The following is a 12433-nucleotide window of genomic DNA, read 5'->3' as shown; positions in this document are numbered from 1 at the left end:
ATAAACGTAAGAACCACTGTGGCGATGCTCCCATTAGTACAGCCGTCCATTGAGCATCGCTCACAAAGAATTCGATGGAAACTTGAAGTAGTTGATGTAGTTTTTTCCCAGTGTAACGGAGCTTACATGAAGTGTGAGCCTCTCTTGCACTGCTCAAGAGAAGACTGATTGAAGAAAATGTATCTCTCTCTCTGACGACAACTCTGTTTAACCTTGATCTAGTTTAAGGGACTTGTTTACTCATCTTTGAATGAATGAACGTCTTATCATTGAACTTGAAGTTGTCCCTAAAGCTGTGCTATGTAGCCTGGTAAAAGGGACTATTACCATATTTAGTTAAGTTTCTGTATTTACCTCAGGTAACCTAAGGTGGGCCGTGTAACCCTAGTATACATATACACAAGAAATAAATTGAAATTCTATTGTTCTCGTAGCTGGAGCGATATCCTTCATTTGCAAGCACAGTGTTTTGGCTTAAGAGGTATTTCCTAAAAGAGACGGTATGCAGAATCGAATTGAGACCCAAAATGAACTGGGGTGTGCCCCCTAAAGGCGCTATGAAGTTATGCTGACTACAAATGTGCGGAAACACAAACACACACACACACACACACACACACACACACACACACAGACAGACACACACAAAGACACGACCAAAAACAATACCTCTAATTTTTCATGGAGGTAATGATCTACTCAACTTATCGTATAGCCAATATAGAAATGGGTTTTAAATTCAGTTACCTGGTGAGCTGTTGTAAATTGATGACAATGTAGGCTCTGCTATGCGCTACCAGTGGATGCTTCCTAAAGAGACGGTCACAACCCGCCGTACGTGCTTCTGCGTGCTGTCTACGTGCAAAAACGTGGTCAAACGTAGGGCATCCGTGCGTGGTGACTACTACCTCCGTACGGAATCCTACGGATTTGGGAGCACGCAGACACGCCGTAGAACTTTAAGTGCATGTAAAACTTTTCCTGCGTGCGGTCTACGGATTCACCACCCGTGCGTGCGAGTACGAGCGACGCGCGTGCCCCGTACGTGCCGCACGGAAGTAGCACGTGTGAGTACGGCCTCCTTACGGTAAAGTTCCAATCGCACAGAGATCGTACGTTGTAAGCACGTACAACTCACTTACCACTTGCGCAACGTACGATGCACGCAACCGCTCACAGCCAGACTTGGCGTGCAGACCACACTCTTACACCTTGCGAAACCGTGCGAGTGACGTGCGTAGACGCCACTCCTTCCCCACGTTTTCAGAAAAAACGTAGCAGACGTAGCCTCCCAAAAAACCTACGGACAAAAAGCACGCACGGCGGGTTGTGACCGTCGCATAAACGTTGTCTAAGTTGATGATTTTTTTCGGTAGAAAAAAAATAAAATCTTAACCAGGATGATTAACTTTAATTGGCGTACGTCTTCTTCACATTAAATGCTTGACTGCGGACAGGTACGTTGGAAATCTTGTTAAAGCCCCTATGTAACAAGGGATGTGCATTTTGGGGAATAAACAGCTTTCCACACATGTAATTGTAGAAATTGCCTCATTTTTATCCAAGCGCCCATGAATTTGCGAAAACTAAGTGTTAAATCCACCAGCTCTACTCTAGTGCAAACTCGGCAGTGAGACCGGAAGTGACGTCACAGTAGGAACGCGAGCGTCATAGTTTAGCAGACGACAGGAACTGTCATGTAGTTTTTTTGTCAGCCCAAGTTTTTTCGTCAGTATCTTTGTTTATCTTTGTTATTATAGAAATATGGTGCGTAGATGTGTAGCTTATGGTTGTTCTGGGACTACTAAATTAGGACTTAGTTTGCATAGTTTTCCAAGCAGCCCGCGGAGAAGGCGATTGTGGACCCAGTACGTACAGCGCCGTAGAAACAACTGGACGGGAGGGGCGAAAGCCGAACTGTGCAGTCGTCATTTTTCCAGCGACCAGTTTGTCGGCGGACTCGAGCGGGAATTCGGAATACGTAAACGCGTTCAGTTGAAGCCCACAGCCGTGCCGGATGTACATGCGTTTGACGAAAGACCGGCTGAGAGTGGGGCGTCGTCTGCTGTAAGCGGCTCACGTACGGCGTTCGAAAAACGCAGACGACAACAGGTAACGTTCTGTGAATACTCTTGTGACACAACATAAACTCTTAGGCAGATCAGGAGTGACGATATAGATGTAGATATCTTCAGAATTAGGAGCCGCCTCGTTTACTTTCCGCTTTAGCTAACGTATTATTATGGGCGTGGGGTGGGAGGGGGGCGCCGGCGAAAATACGTAAACATACATAGCTTGTACGCGGCTCTTCCACAAGTCACGCAGGCCCCTTTTGCAGTGAGTTTTTAAAATATATAGTGCTGGACTTCGATATTTATGTACCGTACATATCTGTAGCGTCAGTCTTTATATCTCTTGCTGGACTCTTACTAGTTTGACATGTATCATATAAATTGCCGTACAATGCAAATACATGTAGTACATTTACTTTTCACACAGATCATTGCAGACCTGTTGGAACCCAGTGTACAGGTATGTTGTATTGGTTTTGTTTAGATACTTTAAATTGAATTTTTAATTGTTACAAAGTGAAAGAAAAACTGTCAGGAACAATGGACAAGTAAGCAAGAAATAATTTTATTTATTTTTGTAACAATATAAGCTTATACATTGAAACATTAGTCACAATGTGCTGTGTGGTAACTATTGACCAATTTTTTAAAAACACTTTCTGTTTCATTTAGGATCAGAATCTCTCAGAAGACAAGGTTGATATTGAGGTATGTTACTTGAAATGATAAATACTTTGTGATGAAAACTCTCTCCTATACTAAATGTCAGATATAATTGAACTTCTTCTAAGAGTTACAAGATTTTTGAATCTGAGGGGTGCACTGTTTTGTTTGACTCTTTTGACACAATCTATTCTTTCATCTTGAAGATTATGTGGTAAACCTAATGTAAATTAAACAATCCTCAGGTTGTAGCTGAGCTGAAAAACAGTGTGGGCACACAGACAAAGTCCTCAGGCAGACACAGAGGTAAAGATGGTGTGATGCTCAAGTGTTTTGTAACACAGTTACTGTAAAATGTTTCATGCATTACAGCTGTATCAAGAGTTTTGCAACATTCCTTTCCATTGTACATCTTTTTCAAAAGTTTATCTGTATACAATCAGCATTAAGGCACATATTATTTCCACTTATGACAATGATGGTTTTGTTTTGAAATAGACATTTTATACAATTATGTATGTAATTTTGAAATACTATGAAGAATTGACAGTGCTAATATTTCAAAGTCATTTTGCTTGTTATTCTTCAGCAACACAGGTCACTCCTGCTCGCGCTGACGCAGGGGTCCAGTGCACACTCCTCGCCCCACCCCCGGAGAATGAGGACACCGATTCGGAGCCGGAGTCTGAGGAAGAGGAGGATGACGATGATGATGAGGACTACTTTCCCTCAGAGGAGGAGCTGTCAGACACTGATAGGTCAGAAGCAATTGCAACATATTCCTTCATTTGTTCAAATAGCCTCTTTTATCACAGTATCATAACAGTAAAACACATTTGTTGAAATCCCTAATGTGGCATCACAGCTTTATGTGCAAACCAATTTTTTTTCAATCTTTACCTAGTGATGACTTAGAGACAGAAGAGATTCATCTGCCAGATGAGTCAGTACCACCCCAGGAAGAGAGAAAGTACCTTGTCTTCCATTCAGCTCTTCTGCAGCTTTTCTCTCTCTGCCTACTCTGTGGTAGTGGAAAGCAGAAGCTTCGCCTCGAGACCATTGGGTCCTTCCTGTCCATCACACAGATTTGTACCTTGTGCGAACATGTGAGGACATGGAGCAGCCAGCCATTCATACGCAACACACCAGCTGGGAACTTGCTGATCTCTGCAGCAGTTCTTTTTGCAGGTATTGAATTACTTCCTGTCAATCATGTCTAAAGTCATATAAACTGAACCTTTAAAGCCACATTGCAAGGAGGTTTACAGATGAGTTAATGTTAATTTGTGTATAAGTACATACTGTCCCATTATTATTATTATTATTATACTATATACACAGATTGATGTAGGTAACCAATAAAATTGTCAAATAGACAAATCACAATGAATTTGTATGCTTTCAAACAGGGGCAATACCACAACAGGCGTTGAACGTCTTTGCCTGCCTTCGCCTACACTGTATCTCAGCTAGAACTTTCTTCCGGCACCAACGTATGACCCTCCACTTGGCAATCAAGAACGTCTGGAGTAGGAAACAGGAAGGCATGTTTGCAGCCCTGCATGAAGGAGGACAGGCACTGATACTGGGAGGTGATGGCAGGGCTGACAGCCCTGGACATTCAGCCAAATATGGGTCTTACACCCTTATGGATTTGAGGACTAAAAAGATTCTTACCCTACAGTTGGTTCAGGTAAGTAGCTTCTCCTGTTTTTAGAATTTTTTCTCTTATCTATTAGTATTACAACTACAGGTAATTTTTAAGCAAGCAGCAATGCCTTAATAACATTAAATGCAAAGCACTTAAATGTAATGATGAAATGATTTGATGTTACTCTGGTCTAAAAGTTTTCCTACCTGTATTATTTCACAAAAACAGAGCAATGAAGTCGGATCAAGCAATGCTATGGAGAAGGAGGGTCTGGCTAGGGCGATTGACTTCATAAGGAGGAACTGCACATTGCAGATCGGCAAGATCGTCACTGATCGCCACCTACAGATCGCCAAATGGATAAGGGAAAACCTGCCAGAAACATGTCATCTGTATGACATCTGGCACATTGCTAAAGGTAAGCATTCCTAGTTCACACAGACGAAGCAAGAGGGCTGACTGTCCCTAGTTAGTGCTGATTTATAATTTTACACAAACTGCAATTATTGTGGACCTTACAAAGAGCAAGTTGTTAGTGTTTTGTTAGCTTCTCTGGAGTGTTTGAGTGGTTGCTATACTGGTTACATTAAAATTTAAGGACAAAGAAGACCAATTCAATAAGCCCCACTGAACAAATTCAGACTACTAGTAAATAAACACTTTTTGGTAGGTGTAGTAGTGTTCTCATGCAGTAATTGGTTTGTTATTAGGTCTCAGGAAGAAGCTTTCTGCCTTGGCAAAGCAGAAGGAGTGTGAGGTAGTAGGTGATTGGACAAACTCCATTGTCAATCACCTATACTGGTGTTCCACAACAACTAGGGAAGGTGCTGGTGACTTGGTGGAGGGCAAGTGGTTGTCTCTTGACAACCACTTGCACAATGTTCACAGTGGCCACAGTGAAGCCTTCCCACAGTGTGCCCATGGGCCCTTGCGCAGACAGTGGCTTAAACCGAGTAAGACAGTTATTAGTAGGTTCTGTCTGTCAAAACCAAGCATTGGGTGGCCAAACTAAATAAAGTTTATCCTAGATAAACTTTAATATAAGGTCTAGTCTACAAATAAAACAAAAAATTGGTAAGCAGAATTACATTTCACAAATGGTTGTTTCAGTGGCAACAGTTTGCTTGGTTTCTACAGTCTTAAGTTGTTCAGTCTTGATAAAGTAATCCAATACTGATTTTCAAACATTTAAATTGTAAGGTGGCTTACATGTACATGAAGCTGCATAATTACATCAACTATTATAACAGCAACAATAACAAAGTCTTATTGTTTCTTCAGATGTGCATACTGTAATACAGCCAGTTCATTTACAAGTTACACTGCAAACATGTTAGTGTGGCATCTCCAAAAACTTGTTACATTTTTACTTATTGTGGTATTTGTGTTTCAGACACAAAGGCCAGTGTTAAGCTTTCTGCTATCATTACAAAGAAAAGCCTTCTGAAGGACATCCGAAAGCTGTCACCCAAATACCAGACCGCACACTTGGAGGCATTCCATAGTACAATCAACCACTTTGCTCCAAAATGGGCAGCATTCTTTTACATGGGGATGTTGTCAAGGTATGTTCAACTTTTTAAAACAGCAAGTGTTAAATTTTGTAGAAATTTAAATAGGTATGTATGACAGTAGCCATAAAGTTGACCTGAACAGGGGAGGAAAATGGTCTATGACTGTTTCTGTTACTAGTATTCATATATGCAAATTTGAAAAAGAATAAAACGTATTTACACAAAAAAATACAATTTTACATATATATTGTTTTTTGCTACCTCTTATACCATGTACCTGTACTGTATTACCCTTCAGGCTCCATCTGGCTGCTCTGCACCACAACGAAAACTGTGGGCGGGGACAGGCCAGAAACAAGGATGGGGAGAGAATCTATAAGATCAGGTATAAAAAGTTCAAGAAGTCATGCACAGTGCAGGCAGTGCAAGGGAGCTGCACGTTTGGTAAGGACTATCTACTGTACTCCTGGGTTAAATTATCTTGATATAAACTAGGTTAGCTCAGACATAGTTTTTTAGGGCCATTCTATATATTGTTATAAGGTCACACCGGGTTAATTTTATAAAAATGCATATGCTACTGTTTACCATCCAATACAACTAACAATTCTCTCCCTGTAAAATGCAGACTATGTGACTGAACTCACAGAAGAAGCAGTGAGGCTCTGCGAAGAAGCTATCGTGGATGATGATCTGATGGAAATACCACCAACCCTTACAAGTACTAGTGGTGCTGACAGGCTGAACAAAGAAGCTGCCATCCAGGCCCACAGAACAAGATTCAGCATTGATGAATAGTAGTAAAAGTACAGTTCTTCTTCTGCAGTACAGTAGTGTAGTAATAAAGCACACATGTAGTAGTAGTACAAGTTAGCATCCTTCCATATCAAGAGAGGATGGTTTCACTGTGCTGTCATGGCTGTAAATTTCTTGTATACATGTATATATTGAGACACCCTTAACTTTGAACCCTGATCAACATTTGAACCAACTTAGGTAAACTTATACTTCTAACAAGTTCTATTCTGTGGCTGACAACATTAGCCTTCCATTACTACTAATTCAGTGGAGGGTACTGGAATCCTGTGTATTGTGCTGACGGAAAGGTGTCCCTGATCTTTGTCACTGCACATGCAGGGAGGACCACTCTCACTTCTCTTCCCAGCCACCCCCAGCACCAACGCACCAACTGGCGGTAGGCAATGTACCGGTACCTCCTAAATTGGACGGCTTGGTTAATTTTTTTTACATTATCCATTGTAGCAACTAAACTGTGAACTTGTATAAGTCTGTATCAAATTTATATGGACTACAGATTACTAGTAGATAACGAACTTCACTGGTTAACTGAAACTGTGCACATCAGTTCTATAGGAAACAGGAAAATATTTCCACCGTGATTGAACAGTGACTGCTGGTACTAAATTTAAATTGAGTGGTCATAAGATACATACCCTCAGTAAACTTGTACTGCTGAAGTAATGCACATACAGATACTAGTATGTCTCCAATCAACATTTAATGTTAATTTATTAGTTGGAAACAGAGAACGTGCATATCGCTAGGTAGCTTACTCATGGGTTGGATCTTGACTGGGCCCATACTCTTGCCTGTACTGGTAGTAAGCACACTGTAGTGCCCAGATGTCTAGACAGACTGATGAGAAGCCAGGGTGCATGGTTATGCACTTGGGGGCCGGAGACACCCCCTCCATAGTGTTCCTAATTTGTTCGTGTTCTTGACAACAGACACATTCTGTTGTGGTTGCCATTATACGGCAATTATCACATCTGCACCTGAAATGTTATATAGAATTATGTGATACATATACCATATAGGTAATAGTTGTATCACTCTCAACTTTCCAATGTTATTAAATAAATTTTTAGGCAGGTAGGTATGATGATGACTTATTCAAAATGTCCATCCTACTAGTAATAAGTAATTTAGCGTGTTTAAAAAAAAGACATGTCTTCAACCACACATACTGGTAAACACACACACACTTCTGTGGATATATTTATCACAAACAGCACAAAATTAAAGACAACAAAATTCTGGCAAATAGAGTTTATTTAACAACTATTCAAAATATGATACACATAAGAAAACTGGTTTAGGATACATGTATTTACGTGCTGTCGAAAAGTTTATCGCAAAGAAATCTGTTCTAAATCTAATGTTTACAACGTGCTGTTTGGATGATGAGAGGAAAATGTATGCAACTTGACTTTTTCTGCACAATTTGTGCCAAATAAACTACTTGAACAATAAAGATTTATAGTTCATTCATGAACATTCATGAATAAAGTTTCTGTGCGTAGCTGACGAATAGCCTGTTTTTCTTTCGTAGCGTTTACTTCTGCGTCGACGCGACAAAAAAATTTATCACAGAATACCACCGAGCCCCCCTCCCCCTTCACGAACCATAAAACGTCACAACGCCGAACTGCTCGTACGCTGAGCCCTCAGAATTATTCGGAACAATTAATCCGTGACATAACTTTTAGTTCCTTGCAGACCAAGTAGCACATAAAACAGTGTGACACAGTACCTTCATCGCGTACAAAGCAACTATATAACCTTGCGTTATATTTGGAACTGAAGGACGCAACGGGCGGCTCAGCGAGCTCAGCGTATACACACCAGTTTCGGTTTGAACGGCGGTCCTGATTCCCGCGATCTGGTGCCTCTGGATCCCCGTCTTCTCCCTCCGCCGCCTCGGGCTCAAACTGGTAAGGTTGAACGCCCCCAACGCCGTACGCGTCGCCCCACTCGAGCTCTCCACCAACTTCCATGGCTTCCGCCATTTTGGGCGACCTCTCCTCTGACCCGTCGGCGGGTGGGCGTTCCTACTGTGACGTCACGTGACGTCATCACCCAGATTTGCCGAGATCAAGGAAACCCAAGATGTTTGGCGCGCTGTGTTAAAAACGAGCGCGCGCTGGTGGACGCGATTGCTAAAATTTATGAGCACAACCGACAATCTTCAGATTAAGTACAACAGATTAAGTCTATTTTCCCTGTTACATAGGGGCTTTAAAGTGTTTTTTTTTCGGGGGGGGGGGATCTATTAATCTAAAATGAAACCACATAAAAGGAAATACAATATAGAAATGGCGACGCACTCAAGTTAATAAACTTAACTATGCTCTGCCATCAAACATAGAATAATTAACAAACATATAATCAGGAGGTTACGAAACGGTTACTTTTATTAGAAATCTTAGGTTAATACAGAATTTTACAATTGATTTTGAACGAAGAGCAGGAGTACCCCTTGAAGTAAAAAGTGTATGAAGGCGTCGTTGGAGACAGGATTAATGTCTAAATGAAGTACAACTAGTATCACCCTAGTAAGTTTGCCGACAAGAGGTAGACGTTGATTCTTTAGTAGTGTTGAAACACGTCTGTTCCGGGCAAAGGTCACCATTTTCCACAGGCGCAGAAGGTCTGAGACCCCTTTGATTGAGTGCAGCGAAACCAACTGAAAACAGCCTTTTTCTTGGTATGTGTGGATAAATGCTGGTATTTTCCAGCTGGAGAGTTATTTCTATTTCTATTAACTTGAAAAAAAACTGGCTGTTAGTGTTGTTTTGGCTGCTTGGTAGAGTTCTAGAACTAATCCCATCTTCTTTTCTTTTGGTGGTCTTCAAGGGGGTCAGAGGTCATGCTTCTTGTGTTTGCATTTGCCGTGCTATGTATCGCTGGTCAAAAAGTGAAATTTTTGGACTAAATGGACAACTTGGAGGTTGGACTACCCTGTCAATATCGTGTGTTTGCAATAGTTGAACACTCAAGTAGGTGATTGTTGACAGCTCAGTTCTTAGATGTTTTCTATGTAATTCCAATAGGGGCTGGAATTAGTGGGCTGTCCCCTTCCGGAGATCGCATTTCTTTGTTTTAAGTCTGCGCCTGCGCGAGATTCGATCTCGCGAGAAATTGCCCGTGACAACACGAGATCTTGTTACCTGATAATAGCCCCTGACGTCTTGCGCATATTTAATCGCTCGGAAGGAAACAGGCGTGAGAACGGTTAAAATAATGATATTTCTGCACTAATAACATGACTTTCTTTCATTTGGAAGCTATTTTAACAATTTAGAATCAAGAAGCAAAAGGAAAACTCACCATTTGAGTGTTATGCACGCTGGTATAATACATCCATCCAAGGAGACCGCTCACGGTGAATACAGTAGCGATAATCACCGCAGCGCATATCCGTCCAAAATTGGACTAAACTTGTACATTAGAAAACTGAATTTCTTTTTTTTTTAAACAATTTGAAGTAAAGCCATGTTGATTTGATTATATGGATGACATCTTCTGGAAACCCGAAAACCAATGCGAGCGTGCGAAATGAAAAAAAAAAAAGGGAAAAATTATTTATTATGAAGTCTAGGTGGTCATGAAGGTTGAACCAATGACTTAACACACCAAATAATATTTTGGCTGCTTGCTTTAAGAGATTGAAAAGAAAATTGAAAGCTTTATAAGAGATGCAAAGGCTGTAAAAAAATCTTACCGCAGGCTCCATGTTGGCGAACGTTTGGTGCGTGCATCAAATTAGGGATTTGCACATTTTGGACGTTCATCGGATTAGACTGAAGAACATTTGGGGCATGTCGCAGTTTTTGTGTGGCTCGGTCATCTCTGTTACATGTTGTGGTATTAGCATCCCTGGTTGACGATATTCCTCCAGCCAAATCGATGAGGTTGTTTGTCATTGAGGACGTTTTAATTTCATCAGTTGCCATGTCATCGAGACTCATGTTTGCTTCTGCATACGGCTGAATATCAGGAAAATTGTCAATTGCCTGTGTGTTCTCATTATCATTAGCAGAGTCTCTCTCTTGATATCGAAAGGATACGGTTGGATATCCAGGTTTTCACTACTTCTGGTTTGTCAGAACTACCGCACCATCAGTTTGATATCGCACCCAAGTAAAATCCTTTTAAAGGTCATCTTGAACCGCCTTCAACCACAAGCTGAACAAATCCTCGCAGAAGAACAGGCTGGATTTAGGAAGGGAAGGTCTTGTGCAGAGCAAATCTTCAACCTACGCATGATTTGTGAGAAGTACAGGGAACTGGGAAGATCAGTGTACCATACATTTGTAGACTACAAAAAATGCTTTGATAGGATATGGCAAGATGGACTGTGGGCAGCAATGCGTCGCTTCGACATCAGCCGGGGAATCATCAACTCAATCGAAGCATTATACAAGGGGTCACAAAGCACAGTGATGACAGGTGACGAGTTCAGCGAGTGTTTCCCTACCTCAGTGGGAGTCCGTCAGGGCTGTCTCTTGTCACCAACACTTTGTAACATCTTCTTGGAGAACATCATGAGAGAGGCTCTGTCACCTCTGGAGTCACCGGTTAAGCTTGCAGGACGTATCATAAACCACCTTCAGTTTGCCGATGACGTGGATTTGCTTGACGGCTCAAAACGAGACCAACAAGCCCACTTCAGCAGCCTGGGCTCTACCAGTAGGAGATACGGCATGGAAGTCAGTCTCGAGAAGACCAAGTGCTTAGTGACTGGCCCTCCAGACACAGTACAGGTGACAGTGAGAGGCACTGACCTTGAACAAGTTAACGAATTCAGCTACCTAGGTCCCTACAGACAGCGGACTGCAGCTCTAGCAGAGAGGTCAAGATTAGGATTGCCAAGTCTACCTCAGTATTGGGAAAACTCAAGCACATTTGGACTAGCAGTAACATCTCAACAAAAACCAAAATCTATCTCCTACGTTCTCTAGTGTTGTCAATATTCCTGTATGGGGCGGAGGCTTGGACGTTAAACGCAGAAATCACGAAACGAATTAATGCCTTCGAGATGAACTGCTACCGGAGATTACTTCAGATACACTGGTCTACACACACCACAAACGAAGAAGTTAAGCAGCGAGTCAAGTCACTGGCAGGCCCTCTCCCCAGTTTCCTGTCACTGGTAAAGAAGAGGAAGCTGCAGTGGTTTGGGCACGTAACTAGAGCGAAGGGCACCTTAGCTCACACTACACTGCAAGGGAAGGCGGAGGGTGGACGAATGAGGGGGCGCCCTCGAAGGACCTGGACTAGTGACCTTAAGGAATGGACAGGACATCCCCTGAGTCACCTGACAAGTCTGGCTGAGAACCGCCCTGGGTGGATAACTCTTGTGGACAGTTTAGTTGCCCCGACGGCAGGACAGACTGCTATGGGACCGGTGAGGTGAGGTGAGGTGAGGTTTGCCTGGATTCGTCATCGTGGCAAAGGTTTGCAACAGCGTATGGCTGAATTTCTGGAATATCTGTTTGCACGTTTTCTGCATCACCATCACCTGTTGTAAAAAGCCCATTACCATCGTTACCATCACTCTCTTGATACCGAACAGCATACGGTTCGATAAGTGTGTCTGTACTACTGTTAGCATGCATGGATTCAATATCAACGTTATTTTGTAGCCTTTGCTTTATATCAGAGGTAAGATCGCTTTGAACGCGTGTTGTAATGGTTTTTAGATTTCCTTTGAGACGCTTTGGATCCGT

The 12433-nt window shown here is 42.0% G+C and overlaps 2 protein-coding genes across 4 annotated transcripts; one reads left to right on the top strand and one right to left on the bottom strand.

Moving 5' to 3' along the window:
- Positions 1-2747: 2747 nt before the first annotated feature.
- LOC109474372 (P2X purinoceptor 7-like) lies at positions 2748-8926 on the bottom strand. 2 transcript variants are annotated; one of them, XM_019774664.1, is made up of 3 exons: positions 8547-8926; positions 7475-7696; positions 2748-3420 (listed from the first exon to the last, which is right to left on the bottom strand). In XM_019774664.1, the coding sequence occupies exons 1-3, from the start codon at positions 8708-8710 to the stop codon at positions 3321-3323; spliced, it is 486 nt and encodes a 161-aa protein (XP_019630223.1). In that variant the 5' UTR covers positions 8711-8926; the 3' UTR covers positions 2748-3320. The 2 variants fall into 2 exon arrangements, with proteins under 2 accessions (XP_019630223.1, XP_019630222.1); XM_019774663.1 differs by lacking the exon at positions 2748-3420 and adding an exon at positions 6934-7117.
- LOC109474371 lies at positions 3706-6723 on the top strand. Of its 2 annotated transcripts, XM_019774661.1 has the most exons (7): positions 3706-3923; positions 4145-4428; positions 4615-4804; positions 5097-5339; positions 5780-5951; positions 6199-6344; positions 6529-6723. In XM_019774661.1, the coding sequence occupies exons 2-7, from the start codon at positions 4231-4233 to the stop codon at positions 6696-6698; spliced, it is 1119 nt and encodes a 372-aa protein (XP_019630220.1). In that variant the 5' UTR covers positions 3706-3923; positions 4145-4230; the 3' UTR covers positions 6699-6723. The 2 variants fall into 2 exon arrangements, with proteins under 2 accessions (XP_019630220.1, XP_019630221.1); XM_019774662.1 differs by lacking the exon at positions 5097-5339.
- Positions 8927-12433: the final 3507 nt, after the last annotated feature.

The sequence above is a fragment of the Branchiostoma belcheri genome, unplaced genomic scaffold (assembly GCF_001625305.1).
Source record: "Branchiostoma belcheri isolate BF01 breed outbred unplaced genomic scaffold, Haploidv18h27 scaffold304, whole genome shotgun sequence".
NCBI lineage: Eukaryota > Metazoa > Chordata > Leptocardii > Amphioxiformes > Branchiostomatidae > Branchiostoma > Branchiostoma belcheri.
This window is presented reverse-complemented; position numbering and strand designations above follow the sequence as displayed.

Excerpts from the sequence above, each read along its gene's own strand:
- LOC109474371 (XM_019774661.1), top strand. The coding sequence starts at position 4,231 with ATGACCCTCCACTTGGCAATCAAGAACGTCTGGAGTAGGAAACAGGAA. Across the intron at positions 5,340-5,779 it reads CAGACAGTGGCTTAAACCGA|ACACAAAGGCCAGTGTTAAG; the intron begins GTAAGACAGTTA and ends TTTGTGTTTCAG. Across the intron at positions 5,952-6,198 it reads TACATGGGGATGTTGTCAAG|GCTCCATCTGGCTGCTCTGC; the intron begins GTATGTTCAACT and ends ATTACCCTTCAG.
- LOC109474372 (XM_019774663.1), bottom strand. The coding sequence starts at position 8,710 with ATGGCGGAAGCCATGGAAGTTGGTGGAGAGCTCGAGTGGGGCGACGCG. Across the intron at positions 7,697-8,546 it reads CGCCGTTCAAACCGAAACTG|GTGCAGATGTGATAATTGCC; the intron begins GTGTGTATACGC and ends ATAACATTTCAG. Across the intron at positions 7,118-7,474 it reads AGTCAAGATCCAACCCATGA|GAGGTACCGGTACATTGCCT; the intron begins GTAAGCTACCTA and ends CGTCCAATTTAG.